This window comes from Amaranthus tricolor, chromosome 3, assembly GCF_026212465.1.
Source record: "Amaranthus tricolor cultivar Red isolate AtriRed21 chromosome 3, ASM2621246v1, whole genome shotgun sequence".
NCBI lineage: Eukaryota > Viridiplantae > Streptophyta > Magnoliopsida > Caryophyllales > Amaranthaceae > Amaranthus > Amaranthus tricolor.
In genome coordinates this window covers 37167777-37183973 of record NC_080049.1, presented here as the reverse complement: position 1 = coordinate 37183973, position 16197 = coordinate 37167777, and the positions used below count along the sequence as shown (strand labels likewise).

The window sequence follows — 16197 nt, the reverse complement described above, 5'->3', positions numbered from 1 at the left end:
TCTCAATCTTGTCCTCATGAAACTTTTAAAAAAAATGGAAATGGTGCAGGCTATGCTACTCCATTGGAAGCCATGGCTTACCTAAAAAATCTCTTTTATGTCATTTGTGTTTATACTGGTCATGTGTTTGCTGCCATTGGAAGCCATTTGCAGAGAGATGGCAATTGTTTGCTGTCATGGAAAAGGTCTAGGCTATGCTGCCATTGGAAGCCCTTTAATGATCATGTTATTTTGATTAATCTTTTATGAATTGATAAATGATACTAATCTGTTTTTTCCAGATATGGGTGAAAACCAAATTCATGTGGGTTAGTTTTGTTGGAACAGGATGAAAGAGATATAAAAATTCTTTTTTGCATGTCATGGATAGGAATGTAGTGGCCTGTTAAAAGGTACAATGACAGTAGAATGGGAGACGATTGGAAGACGGTGAAGATGGGGTGGCTGCGGGAAAGTAGAAGGGGAGGGGTTGTTTTTCTTTTAATTTTTATTTTACTTTTAATTTTTAGAATTTTTATTTTTATTTGTATTTTTCCTTTATTTTTTAAAAAGTTAATCTATAATAGTAAGTTAATATTGTGGGACAAGATTTTTTATTAAGTGATTCAAAACTTAAAAATTATTCAAAATCAATTAAAAATTTAAATTATTGTAAAAAAATAAGAGAAAAATTAAATTATTTATAGTGATTTTTGCAATAAAGAATTACGATTGTTCTGAACACTAATTACTACTAGTCAATAGTGGAGAACCTGCAATAATGTTGGCCAGTGAAGAAAAGTATTATTGAAAAAGAAATCTCGTTTTTCTTTTTTCTGGAATTATTCCCCAATCAATTTTGCCTTTTTCTGCCAAAAAAACATCATATGTAATAATAATAATTAATTAAATTATTTAATCAACCAATACAATACCAGCACAAAATTCTACATCTATCATTTATTTTTCAATCAAAACCAAAAAAACAATAGATCTCAAAATTTGGTTCCCAAATAAAGGAACCCAGAATTGAAAATAATAGGAGTATAACGTTACTTTAAATTCAAAAAAAAAAAAAAAAAAAAAAAAAAACCAATATACCGATTAAATGCAATCTGTCAACACTCAACTGTACATCCTCCCCATCTACCCTTCTACAAAAGAATTAATTTGTTCTTTCTTTTTCCAATATTTTTGTTCACAATAAATAAAAATGAAATTAAATGGAAATGAATAGAAACTACAACCAACCAATTAATGAATTAGAAGCAAAGCTAGAAACAAATTGCTGATTTTGATGATCATCATCTACCTCTATTCCTTTGAACAAATCATAGGGTTCCCACAAATGATCCAACGGACATGGTTTATTTCCATCAAGTCTAACCCATGGTTTACCTTTACCACTCCAATGCAACAAACTTACAGGTCCTGGATGTAAAGATCTACATGAACCTCTTACATTATCTCCTCCTAATCCATGTTGATTCCATCTATGATCAATTGGTTCTATTTTTCCACCAAACACTAACAAAAATGGTGGTAATGAACCCAACTCATATATCCTCTTTTTCTTCTGTATTTCCATCCATGATTCAATCTTCTTCCCGTAATTTCCTTCCCTCCATTTCTTCAAATCCATAACCATTACACCCGTATTGAAATAACATGGTTTTCGGCTCGTTGACCCGAAAGCCAAAGATTTGAGTCCATGATTTGACCAAAATGTGTTGGTGAAGTATGTTGTGAAATTAGCATGGCAATACTCCGGAGCTCCGATAATGTGAGTTGATGAAAGAGTTGTATTCCATAATTTGTGGATATCATCAACTAGAATAAGATCCGAATCAAGGTAAATGACTCGGTTTACACACGGGTCAAGTATATCACCCAAATAATTTCGGGCGTAGTTTAATGGGTTTTCTAACGCGCTACGGATAGAAGAAGAGATTAAGTTAATAACCGTGTCTTCTCGAAAAATGTAAACCTTAAAGTTTAAAGAAGGGAAAGTGGATCGGACGAGTTGACTCAGAACTCTAGGTGAGAGCGAGTCAAACTCAGCAGCAATGAAATGAAAGAAGACATTTTCAGGACAAGAAGAATGCTTGAGAACAGAATGAACCGCTGAGATTGAACCACGCAAGTACTCAAAATCAAGGGTCATAGCCACGTGAACTAACGAAGGGTCACAAACAGAAGATGGTGAAAGAGTAGATGAGCAGTCCATGCCGTTACGGTAGTCCGGCGCTTCAGAGTAGCGTAGCAGATGATGAAATTCCAATCCAACCCCTGAAGAAGAAGTTGCAGTAGTTTTAGTAGTAGAAGCATATCTTGCAAGAGATCTGATACCAAGACAGAAAGGAGAGAAGAAAAGAAGTAAAACGATGGCGTTCCATAAGTGATGGAGCGCCATTAATCTTTTCTTGAACAGCTTCTTGTTCTTCTGAAATATAGCTATGGTTGGAAAGTATATGTTATTGCATTTGATATGATAAAAAAGAAAAGGTAAAATTGGATTAAAAGAAAAGAAAGATAAAAGATAGAGAGAAGAAAGAAGAAATAGAAGAAGACGGAGATTTAAAGAGAAAGAGATAGAGAGAGATAAGGTGTGTATTTATATATGGAGGATGGAGAAGTGCAAAACAGTTAAGAAAAGGAAGGAATAATAATTGTATTGTTGTGTTGGTAAAATTTAAAGGGAAATATGGAATGAATTTTCACAGCTGTGGACTGTGGTACTGCTAATAGAGCAATTGAGCTGTTCATGGGCATTAGGCTCCAGCCGCTCGGGCTGCACACGGTTCGGTCTGATCTGATTTGACAGAAAAATCAGACTAGAATGGTCTTGTCTGGTCTGGTCTACAATTTTTTTTTTGTATTTTTTTAATTGAGTGAGAATCTAAGATAAACGATAATCTGTAAACAAAATACATCATCAAATCCGAAAACATCACAAATTTTCAATAGTTAACTACATCACTAATTTTATAATATAGAACATAAAGTAAATTTTTAGTAGTCACTAGTCAGCACTCAGCAATAGCAATTTCATCCATAATACCAACATATCAAACGAGTAATACCAACATATTAACATTCAACATTCAACATAATTAACAATTTAACATTCAAAATTTCAGAATGTTGATTCTTTCAATACAACAATCAAACAAAATGGTGATTCTTTCAAATTTCAATACTACAATCAAACAGAATTTCAAATGCTGTTGTTTCTATTGAATTGTGAAATGGGTTCTTGTTTTTCTGAATAATCTTTTTGTGTACAATTATTTCATTCAACTGAAAATTAAGCAATCCATTCGTCCATAACTAATTAACATAAAAATGAAAATTACCACTTGAGAAGTTGAGATTCTTTGAATTTAAACAAAAACTGATAAAAAAAACCCCTAAAAAATCAAAAAAATCAACCAATATACTTACATTACGAGATTCTACACTTGATTCCGTAGTGACTGGTGAGATTGGAGAATGAAGATTGGAGGAGGAGCGTCGAAGCCTTGAAGAAGCACAGAAGCACAGTAGTCTGGCGATGAGTTGAAGGAGGCCGTCTGGCGTTTGGCGTCTGGCGTCTGTCGACTGTCGATGGGTTGAAGGCTTGAAGCTCGAAGAGTTGAAGCCTCGAAGGATGCGAGAAATTAGAGAGGAGGCGAGGAATCAGAGAGGAGGCGAGAAAGATAGAAGAATGTTACGAGTTGGGAGAAGGAGGCAGCCAGGCAGGAGTAGTAGCCCTAAGCCCCCTAACATTTGAATAAAATGGAACTTAGGGGTTCCGGTCTACGGTTTACGGTTTTCACCAGACCGGAATTAATTACGATTTTCCGGTCCGGTCTGGTCTGAAAATTTTAAAACCGGGACCGGACCGTAAACCGTTTAAAAAAAAACCCGGACCAGACCATTTAGACCGTAGACCAGACCAAATATTTAAATTCCGGTTTGGTTTACGGTTTAGATCAAACTATGTTCAGCCCTAGCTCCACCCATCCGGTTCCAAAAACGGGTGAGCTTGGATAATTATTTTACAAAATAATATTAAATGGATAATATCTATGCGCTAAGTTAAATAGACTGATAGTGACAAAAAAAAAACTACCTATAGGTAAACATATCTGTCTGCTTATTTTATAAATATATAATCTTTTTAATTTTTTTTATTTAAGATTTGCTATATGAGAAAATATAATACACAAAGAGCCCAAAGTTTAACTCTATAATTTTTTTAATTGATTATCCAACAGTGTGGACATTTAACTTTAACATTTTAACTTTTAAGTATTCCTCCTCCATTGTCAAGTGTCTTGATTTTTTAGAATATCCTTAGATTTGTAGTATTTTGGAGAAGTTCAAGTATTTTTTGCAACAAAGGTTCATTCGCAACAAAAACTAGACAAAGATTGAATTACTTAAAAAAATTTAAAAGGTGAAATTATTAACAAAGAATAGACAATAAGTTGAATTATTCAAGACAATTTTTCTTTTATTTTTTAATGGTTAAAATTTTAAAGGTTTGTAAATCTTAATTAAAAAATTGTTTTGAACTTTACCTTGTTTATAGATGCATAAGGATTAAAAAATATTCACAAATCACACAAAATAGAGATTATTCAAGGAAAATACTAACATTCGTTCGTCATTTTATTATTCTCCTATTTGATAACTAATGAGTTCTCCGAGATTTTGGAAAATAAATCAATTACAATCCGTTAATTATTAGTTTATTACTCTTATAATCCATCCCGATCTGTTCAGAAGTTTAATTTTAGTATTGTTTTAGATATATTTGTTACTTATTATTTTCTCAAGATTGTATAGTAATCCCTCTTATTTTTAAACACAAATTCTTGTGAGAGATGGTTTCTTTGAGAGACTATCTCTAATTGGGCCGGCTCATTATATATTTTTTAAAATAATATAAGAAGGTATTAAGAATGACGTAAGTAGACATTTAAGATATTGAAATTAGGCATTAAGGATATAATAAATAAGCATTAAGTATGATGTAAGTAGGCATTAAGAATACGATAAGTAGGTATTAATCTTTAATGGACTGGGCTTGAGATACGGCTTGAAATACGTCTCTCAAGACTAGCTGATTTTTAAATGTTCATTTGATTTTATCACATTTGCCAATGCACGTTTTTAATATTCAATATATCTAATTGTGTTGAGTAAAAATTATAAAAAGTTGATATTAATAAAATTTACAATAAGAATAATCAAATAAAATCTCAGTTGATTATATTTTTAACTTATAGATTAAAATCAAATCACATAACAAGAGTATTAGATGAATAGCATTGAAAAACCAAATGAGACATTTATGGGGTGTTTGGTATAAAAACTGGAAATGAAATGAAAAGGGAAAGGGAATTCTTAAGAAGGGGTAAGAGAAATGATAAAGGTTATTGTTGTTAGTTGTTTGGCATAGTTATGTAACGTAAACACCTTTTAAAAATGTGTTACCGAAGCTTTGAAGTGAAAACAAATTGGAGGAATCAATTACCAAGGGAAACGAAAATGGTTACCTAATTATCTTAATAAATATAATAAATGTAAAGTATAGGATTTACTTATCATTTTTCTTACTTAATCCAAAAAGTTGCATACTAAACATATTCATAAAGTAAATAGGGAGAGTAAATAGGGAGAGTAGTATATATTTTTGTGTCTCGTTGAAATTTTTTTTGAAGTGAACCTCAAGATTATATTCATTGAATTTATGTAATACTCATGGTCATTGGTATATCATATAATTAAAGGTGAGAGTCCAATAGGCAGCAAAAACAATCAAAGACAATACCAAGACAAATAAAGAAAAAATAAATTGATAAATATGAAATATCTTAAATCGAATATGTAAATTCAAAGCAAAAATAGACATTTTTGTAGGAATACACATGTCATAACCCATAATCAACAACATTATAAGATGTTAATTATATGAACTAAGACGGTTGTTTACTTTTATGCAGATTAGGGTAAGATAATGCTAAGCTTTGGAAATTTTAATAGTAAAATTTTACCTCTACTTAGTTATTAGCTTTTAAAATTTTCATATTTAATTTTTCATGTAAAAAGTCAATTTTTGCATCATGATTAATCTACTGGTATGAAAACACAAATTTATTGAATATGAAATACTACACATAAAACTTTAAAGAATAATGCAAGTATATATTATTGTGATTAGATTTATCGAATACATGATTTTCTTAAAGAAAAAATTAAATACTAATTTTTTTAAAATATAGTTTATCGAATACATCACTTTTTTCATTCAATTAAATATATCAAATTCTAGGTTAGATATATAGAATTGTTATAATAAATTATATAAATACTTTACCTAATATAGCTCTAATTTTAAAAATAACTAAATTCTAAATTTTAGTAATTGTCATGTAATCAACTATTACCACTAAAATGATTTCTACTCCCTCCGTTTTCTAATGTTTTTCCCGTTTAAAATATTCTATTTTGGGGAGAGAAATTAGATTAAATTTTTTAAAACATATATAGATGACAAAATATATCCATGTGAGATCTCATTTGATTGGTCTTAATGTATATTTTTTTATCATATATTTTTTATAATTTATTATAATGCGTATTTAAAGATATCGAGACTCGAAAATTGCTTTGAAAACTAAGCACAAAGTAAATGGGAAGAACAAAAAAGAACAGAGAAAGTATTTGTTAAGGCTTCCTAAGAATGACATTTGTCATTTTCCGGTATTTCTATTAATATGTATGATTGTTTTCAAGTTATATTGCTGTAAATTTACTCATAACTTATCTGAAAGACTTAATTCGTTGTGTTACTTGAATCTTAAACTAAAAATTACTTAATAATTTATCTCAATGACGTCAATATTCCAATGGAGATTATAGTAGTAGTGAGCAAAATTTAGTTTTCACCCTCATATTCTGATGCACACCCGACTTAACTTATGTGTAAGTTTTTTTTTTTTTTTATTTTATTTTATTTATAAAGATAAGTAAAGCAAAATATAAAGATTTAAGCTCTCTTATGCTCGAGAATTATACCTAATCTATCAACATAAGTTGTGTATCAAAAAATGCAATTGCATGCCATTTGATAGTTTAATTATTATTGCGTGCAACATATATATAACAGACTATATTCATAATTTGGTGACATATAACAAATCACTCCCATCCCATACGGCAAAATTTTGTTTGGGTATCGTTAATTAACCATTGATGATTATAGATAATCCGTAGGGATTTATATTCGCATATTAGGTGAATATTAGCAACTACCACAACAAATATACATTATATATAACAAGTATGTTGTATACACTTTAAATAATTGAGCGATAATGTACACACTCTTAACCCTTTGAAATATGGTCAACGAATCGATATCTGTTCAAGCCTCGACTCTCGTAACTCTCTATAAATCTAATTATTTATCTTATGGGTCCTACAAGAGAGTGGGTAGATCGCATTTTCTTAAACAAAATTGAAAGTATAACTTTTATTTTTATGTCTATTCGAAGAATAAAAATCCATAGGATTATGTGTAGTCTTTGTAGGATTGTTTATAGGTTTCTCTAAGCTTAAAAATGTTGGTCCTACAAGCTAAGAAAGGTTGGATGTTCATTATATTATCCGTCTCTAATCAATGTTTGACTTTGTTGAGCTATCTATGATTTTTGAAAAGTTTTACATACAAGTTTATCTATGAATTAAGCAAACCACTTGATTCATAACAAGTTAGCGTACGTCTAGTGAGACAAGGCAAATGAAATTAGAACGTTGAATTTTAAATATGAACGTAGCAATTTAAAATGATTTGCAATTTGCAAGATATATAGGCATGTAGTCCAAAAAATACAGATTTGAGACATAGGGCATAGGCATGAAGGCATCCGCATAGTTGGAAAAGAATCAGAAGGCAAAAGTAGTATATTTAACTTCATTTTAATTGGAGTAGCATTATCGTTGGAATGATGTAAATCAAGATCAACGATTCTAAAACAATAATAAAAACACGATTAAATAAACAAATTGAAAAAAAATAGGAGTATATTTTTTCTAACCCTTTGAATTTACCACACTATGTTTTTAAGACTCTAATTTAAATTTGCATAAAGCAATAATTATTCTGAATAGACGGATGATAATTTCTTGAACTCAGACATCCTTATTACTCCTTGTGTCTCTATTAGTATGTTGCACTTTTTATTTTTAGATCGTCCTTTTAATTTGCACCCTTTACTTTTTAAGTAATAACCTCATTCTTCTTTTTAGTTTTAAGCTTATTAGCAAATTTAATTCATTTCTATAACTCATTTTTTAATAAGTCTCATTTTTTTCATATGTATGTCTTTTACTGTGGGAAAGAGTAATAGAGAGGAGAATTACACAAGAATCCGTGATTAGAGAGAACCATGCCAGGAAGGTCAACCATTAAGGCAATTCATATTTTGAGGAGACTGATGAAGAAATATAGGGAGCAAATGAAAGATCTGCATATGGTGTTCATTGACTTGGAGAAAGCGTATGATAACATACCACGACGTGTCATTTGGGATAGCCTCAAGACTAGAGGTATTTCTTCAGTGTACATTGAGGCTATACGGGATATGTATGACAGATTTTCGACTAACATTCAAACACTAGTGGGGATAACAGAGCCTTTTCCGGTTAAAGTTGGACTACATCAGGGATCGGCTCTAACCCTTTCATTTTTACTGTCATTATGGTAGAGATTTCTAAATCTATTTGGGAGACGGTACCATGGTGCATGCTATTCGCTGACGATATAGTGCTGATAGCAAAAACTAGAGAGGAGGTTAGTAACAAATTGGATGAGTGGAGGGAAGCTTTAGAAGGTAAAAGGTTGCACATTAGTCACACAAAAACCGAGTATTTGCGCTGTGACTTTAGTGGGACATCACTGGTAGGTGAACCAGAGGTGTCCATTGATGAAGCAGTTGTTAAAAGTACGACCAAGTACAAGTATTTGGGATCGATCATTCAAAGGGATGAGGAGATTGACGAAGATGTAAATCATCGTATACATGCGGGTTGGCTCAAGTGGCGAGCAGGCACTGCAGTGCTTTGTGATAGGAAATTCCCAAGCAAGTTAGAAGGAAAATTCTACTCGGCGGCAATCGGACTTGCTCTGCTATATGGGACCGAATGTTGGCCCGTAAAAAAGATTTTTGAACATAAGATGAAAGTTACAAAAATGTGTATGCTGAGGTGGATGTGTAGGCACACATCGATGGATCGAATTAGGAACCAAGAGTTTAAGGACAAAGTAACGGTAGTCCCCTATTTTTGGAAAAATACGCGAAAATAGATTGAGGTGGTTTTGACATATGTAGAGAAAGACTTTCGACACCCCTGTAAGGAGGGTAAAAAGCATTATAGTAGAGGGTAAGAGGAGTCGAGGAAGACCCAGGAGAACTTGGGATGAGTAATAAGAGTTGATTTGCATGAGTTAAACCTCTTTAAGGGCCTGACTAAGGATAGGGTAGTTAGAGGCGCTATATCCATGTTTTAGACTACTGATGTCCTCTTAGATTATGTTTTGGTGTTCTTGCCCTCTTGCTTCTCTCGTTTCTTTTATTATTAGTTTTTGTTTTCTTTTATTTTGTAGTTGGTTCTACTTATTTATTTTATTTATAAGCATTTAATTTATCTTTCCCGTGTAATTACGTCTCTTTATTTTCTTGAGCCGAGGAACTCCTTTGATCACGCTCTCCTTTATGGGTATGAGTTGACGCCATTCTTTCCTTCCTACTAGACCCTGTCTATAATTTTTCTATAAATAAATATTAAACTTCTTAAAAAGCGGGTAATATTATACTATATGTTAGAATCCAATGTAGAAAGAAAAATGGCACACGACATCCTATAACATCTTTGACAAATTCTAGAATGTGATTATTCAGAAAGTTTCAAGTTACTAATTATGATTGTGACATTCCAATAGTCATATAATAGAGCCTTTTCATGATGTGCCACGAATTTGAATAACTTTCTTAAGAGATTACAAATTAAAAAAAACAAAATAATTAATATATTTGATAGTACTATTTAAATTAATAACCTTCATTCATTGGTGCTCCTGCAATGAATTTCATTATATTGACTATTCTAGTGGGTCCATTTAATATTGTGATAGCAACAACTCCAACAGTCCGACTCCTTTATCAAATATTACTCCTGAATTACGAGTACTATATGTGAAAATAGACATGACTTGACCCAATTTAATTCGTAATTAGCCATGTTTTAAGACAATGGACAGCTTAAGATCCTTAATTCAACATCACGTACGTCTTTTTAGCATTTAATTATAAGTAATAAGTATAGACGTGTGCTACCACTACTCTTCTTACAAATGCTCCACTTTTTGTGCCACTTTAATTAAGTCTTGTTTTCATGAAATGGTCCAATTAAATTGTTATTGTATGTATTATTAAAGCCAGGCTTCTAATAGTAATATTCATAAACGATTGGAGCAAGACCTGTGTAATATGTCGGATACAAGTCAAGACCCACTCAAAAGAAATATGGTCAATCTTAAAAGATAAGATCGAAGTCTATATATAGATTCAGAACTGCAAAAAAATAATTTGATTAAAATTAAAATTGAAAAAGTTCAGATATCATGCTAGAGTTCAGATATCATAACACAAGCTACATTAGTATTTTATTATCTGCAACAAATATTAATTTAATGCTTGATCCCTCCACTTTAAAAAGTCTAAAGTTTTTCTGAATAAATATAATTCTTTACTATAAGAAGGAGAAGCGAAATTGATCTTTCAATAGTTAATAAGAATTTAACTCCTATTAAACAGGTAAATGAGAAAATTTTAATCAGCAAATCAACCTATAATTTTCACATTCGTTAATAAATTTATACAAATTTTATCGAATTCATATTCACCTAACATTTGCGCCACCAAAGAAAATGCCACCAAGTTCAAGAAACATGAATAGCCAAAAAAAAAAAAAACTTATATTTAGATCCAAAGGATGAAGCTTTATTCCTCCTCAAGGGGACAACCCACATTGTTCCAAGAAGCCACTATTAAAAGTTTGTAGTCAATTAGTTAATAAGTTAGCCTTATAGCATGTGGTTGGTCTAGTAGGTTCTAGTAATAATATAATTGGTATGGACGAATGATTAGAATACCCCACAACAAAATTTAAAGAAACAAATAGAAGTACTTCCTACAACAAGTAATAGAAACGGAAGCTTCAAGTAGATTACATAAAGATTCTACCATCTTACTTTATTTTGATCAACTATTAATATTATATTGCATTTTAGAAAATAATTTACAATTTTAGGTTCATGCATGAAGCAACCATTTTTTAATGATGTTTCCTTGCTGGTTGGCCAATTCAACAACTTTCTTTGTTGCCTTTTCTAAAGCTCCTATATATATATATATATATATATATATATATATATATATATATATATATATATATATATATATATATATATATATACATATATATATATATATATATATATATATATATATATATATATATATATATATATATATATATATATATATATATATACTCTCTCCTATTTTACTCATTAGTCCCATTTATTTGTTTTACTATTTACTTATCACTCTTAATTTGTATTTTATTCTTAGTCTATAAGTCAAAACATAGTCATGTAAAATTTTGTTTAATTCGTCTCAATACAAAGATTATTAATATCAATTTTTTATAATTTTTAATTAAGAATAATTAGAGATATTAAATGTTAAAATATTATTTTAACAAGTGTAAAAAGCTAAATGGGACTAACGGGTAGAATAGGAGGTATAATAATAATAATAATAATAATAATAATGTATTCTAAGTTTAACAATTTACCTTACCTGACCTTACCTTTTACTATTATTAAATTATAAAACCTTAATTGACTTACGTGTATAGTAGTCGCGAGACCGAATTATTGTTCACCTCCATTCCATGTATTGATCAAGTTATGTTAAACTAATAAAAGTATAAATAGTAACTATTTGAAAAAAGTTGTACGACAAATTATTATCATATTTTAAAAAAATACCACAGTCGATCAAAATGAGGTATACGTTGCTCGTTTGACATAGAGTTAATTGATAAATTCCATACTTCTCTGTGTCCAAAATTTTTGTTACTTTTACTTTTGTTTTTACATTATGCAATAGATTGATACCCTAAATTAGAGGTGATCAAAAATCGGGCCGGGCCGGGAGGCAAAAATCTGTCCATTTATGCGGGCCGGGCTGGGCCGAAGTGCGGGCCATAAAGTTCTTGCCCAAACCCGTACTATGCGGGCTTTACGGGCTTTTGCGGGCCTATGCTATATATTATTTATAATATTATGTAAAATTTAAATAACTTTATAATTTTTAAATTTTTATGTAAACTTTACTTATCCAATCTAAAAGGTACTATTATGAAGTATTGAAAATCTAAAGAGATTGAAGCAGCCAATATAAATGACAAACTCATGGTCCCTGCCTCCCTCCTGCTGCTTGCAGTGTTGTACCAAACAATTTCTTCTATTTTTTTATTTTAAATTAATTTTAAGATAACCATGATTATTTCACTATAACTTAAAGCACTCATCAATAATGCTTTAAATTAAAAACTCTCATTTTTTTTATTTAATAATTTCTAATCAATCCGTGATTTGTAAATAACCAAAAAAATAAAAATATAAAACTAAAATAAATAAAACCAAAAAAGACAAAGAAATTCACAAAACTACAAATACAATTGTTGCATATTATACATAATTTAAAACACAAATTACAAATAATTGAAATAATCAAATACAATTGTTACATATTATACATAATATAAAACAAATTTAAAATGCAAATCATGAACACACACTTTTTCAGGCCGGGCCGGGCCGGCCCGCGGGCCAAACACCAAATCCCAAACCCGTCCCAAAAAAAATCGGACCACTTATTTTCTACCCAAACCCGCCCATCGTGCCATATTTTGGCACCCAAACCCTCACTTTTTCGGGCCGGGTTGGACCGGGCCGGCGGGCCGGGCCGCCCATGATCACCTCTACCCTAAATTAATGTTTCATATTTTTCATAAAAAGTTATTATTAATAATTTATGCATTAAGAAAAATTAAATAAAATTTCATTTGATTATATTTTAACTTATAAAATTAAAATAAAATACAAATTAAAATCAATTGATGAACAATACCAACAAACAACTATTATAAAATATAGGAAGAGAGGGGTAGCAAAATTGTGAATCGTAGAATTTAATGACTCTTATGCGACAACTAACAACATTTGTGACAAATGGTAGTAATAAAGAGAGGCATAAAGAAGGAGCCTACATAGTGTGTTATGTCATGAGACAAATGATAGTAATTAAGCTAATGCAAAAGACTTATACAAGTAAGAATGTAACTAAAAGAGTTCAAATTTTGTTAACAAGGCCAATATTCTAGAAAAAATAAATAAAAATTCATAAATAAATCATACGATAAAACCTAAAACATAAATTTTTAAAGTATAAATTAAAATCCAACCCATTCATTACTTTCATAATAGCAAACACTAAACATTAATTTAACATACTATTTTATTTTTCATGACTCATGCCGTAGCTTATGCCAGCCCGAATCTACATACGCCCTTGCCTATAATAATGTTGCAATTCTTATGATGTTTTGTTGGTGGTTCTAAGAAGAGAACTCATGATTTGTTTGTTGTTTTAGTAGTAAGTAGTATGAGTATGTAAGATTAAATTGAGTTAATTACTCCTACTCTTTAATTAGAAAAAATCCTTGCAATTGTCCATATAGGATTCCAATTTTGAACAATTACACGAAGGGAAAACATGTGATGAAAAAAGCTAGTAAGAAGAATTACATACTACTCATGACTCATGAGAAATGAGAATGGGTTTAAAAATGTTGGGCGGTGAGCCTGACAGAGTTGGTAGTTATGGGGAGCTGTGGCCGTGGCCGTGGCCCGTGAATAGAATACTCTGCGCATCAGCCATCATATACAGTACTACAAGTACCACTGTAGTAGTTAGTACCATAATTTTTACTTTACAATTTTAAACCTTATTATGGTACGGGTACCCTATTTCATTATAAGGCAGTGTTTGACCAAATTTTTATAACAACTTTTACCATAAAAAAGCTAAAATTTGATCAAATACTGTATTTCTGAAAAATTAGAGTAATTTTGAATAAAACTAAAAATAACTTCTACAAGGATTTACAAATTATAAATTTTCCTTACAACTTCTTAAGGAGTTCCATATTTTTCTCATCTTATGTTAAAAAAATTCTTATATTTTCTCCAACTATGAAAATCTTTTTCAATTACTTTTTGTTTCTTTCCCCATATCTCCCTCCAAAATTTAAAATTTTCTACTTTATTGCATAATTATTCATTTGGTATCACAACTAACATCTCAATTATTGTAAGTAATTCTACGCTTATTGAATATTATGTGATCAAATTAGATCAAAATTTCATATATGTTTTATCTTTAAATTTATTAACACATTTAATTATGTTTTTCTATATAGTAAATTGTCAAATTGGGGATTTATTTTTATTTTCATTTACTTTAGTATATTTAAAAAAAAAATCTAACATTATAGTGATTATTTTTTAGTGTATGCTATATGTTTTTCCATCATATAACAACACTAATTTTAAGTAAACATAGTTTATCTTCCAAAAACTCTTTAAAAATATAAGGTCAAAACACATCTATTTTTAAAAAGTATCTCTAAAAACAATTTCTACAGAATTACTTTTGGGAAATAAAAATTGATTTCCAAAAATTAGGCCAAACATACCCTAAATAATTTAAAGAAAGAGCTACTTCTAGAATTGAGATTACAAAACAATTGGCACGGGCGCACCTAATATCAGACCCAATTTTGGGCCTTATTGTGCTGTTTTCCATAATAATAATAATATAATAGGAATTAATTAATAGTAGTAGTACTATTTTTGGATTAGTTCATGCACGTGCACTCTGCACTTACTAAGTTACAAACACAACATTAATCTTACTTTTTTTTTTTTATTTGTTTTTTAGAAATAAGAGGTGTCATCATCTTCAATATATTCTAAGTATCGTGAGTACATACTCCATGTAATAAAGTGTGTCCAATAATCTAATGCTTAAACCAAACGCTCACACAAACACACTATGCCTGCTTATACAAATGGGCTAATGTGGTTATGACTTATGATTAACCAAATGCCACTCTTGGCTTCTTTTACTGTTAAGTACTCTCTTTTCTAAATTAATTAACTGTTAACACATTCAATACATCTACGACACCCTAACGCTAATGAAATACCTACTCATACTACTACAATTTATTTGCTTTTATCTTACAAAAACAACCTTTTTTAACAGCTGGAAAGCCGACTACTAACAATTACTCCTATTATGTTTCCCAAATTAAAAACACACAAAAAATTCATGTGTCAAACACACACCATCACCATGTATAATAATAGAAGGATCATGTATTTTTGAGAAATTACAATTTTAATTTAAAATTAATTTGAATGAACACAATACACAATCATCAATGCAAGATATGCTAAATTTTAACTATCCAAAACACAATTGGCAATTCAATTTAAAAAGTGTTGTTCAGAAGATCATCTCTTCTGCAAACGGACTTATTTATTCAAGTTTTTTTTAGTTATTGTGTTACTAAACCTGAAAACTATTAAGTAGGACATAAATAAATGAAAAATCTCACCCTAATTAAAATGTAAACTCTTTTCAGATTAGCATAATGTAAATTTAAACAATAACATCATTACAATTGACTAGTACAAAAAAGGAATTTTATTAGTTAACATTAACAGGCACCGATAATATACCAAATCTAGAAAGACAAGGAATTTTGCTACCATACAACAGAGTTAATCAATTTGTAATAAAAAGAAATAAAATAAAACAAAAGAATATATAAGAAATAATTTTCAATATCTACGTCAAATGTGTGAAATACTTCTATGTTTGGCAACACGAACAGAACCACAGAAGTGGAGAATGAAGGTCTCGAAGCATATCTCAGATCAATGTTCAACAGCTAATAAGCTTATAAACTTATAACATTATATAGGTAAGGGCGTGCAAAAATATCCGTTCCGAAATATCAAAG

General features: G+C 30.2%; 1 protein-coding gene across 1 annotated transcript; it reads right to left on the bottom strand.

Moving 5' to 3' along the window:
- Positions 1–913: 913 nt before the first annotated feature.
- Positions 914–2630, bottom strand: LOC130808543 (probable galacturonosyltransferase-like 9). Its single transcript, XM_057674004.1, has one exon. It carries the CDS (start codon positions 2390–2392, stop codon positions 1220–1222), a length of 1173 nt encoding a protein of 390 aa, XP_057529987.1. The 5' UTR covers positions 2393–2630; the 3' UTR covers positions 914–1219.
- Between the last annotated feature and the right edge of the window lie 13567 nt (positions 2631–16197).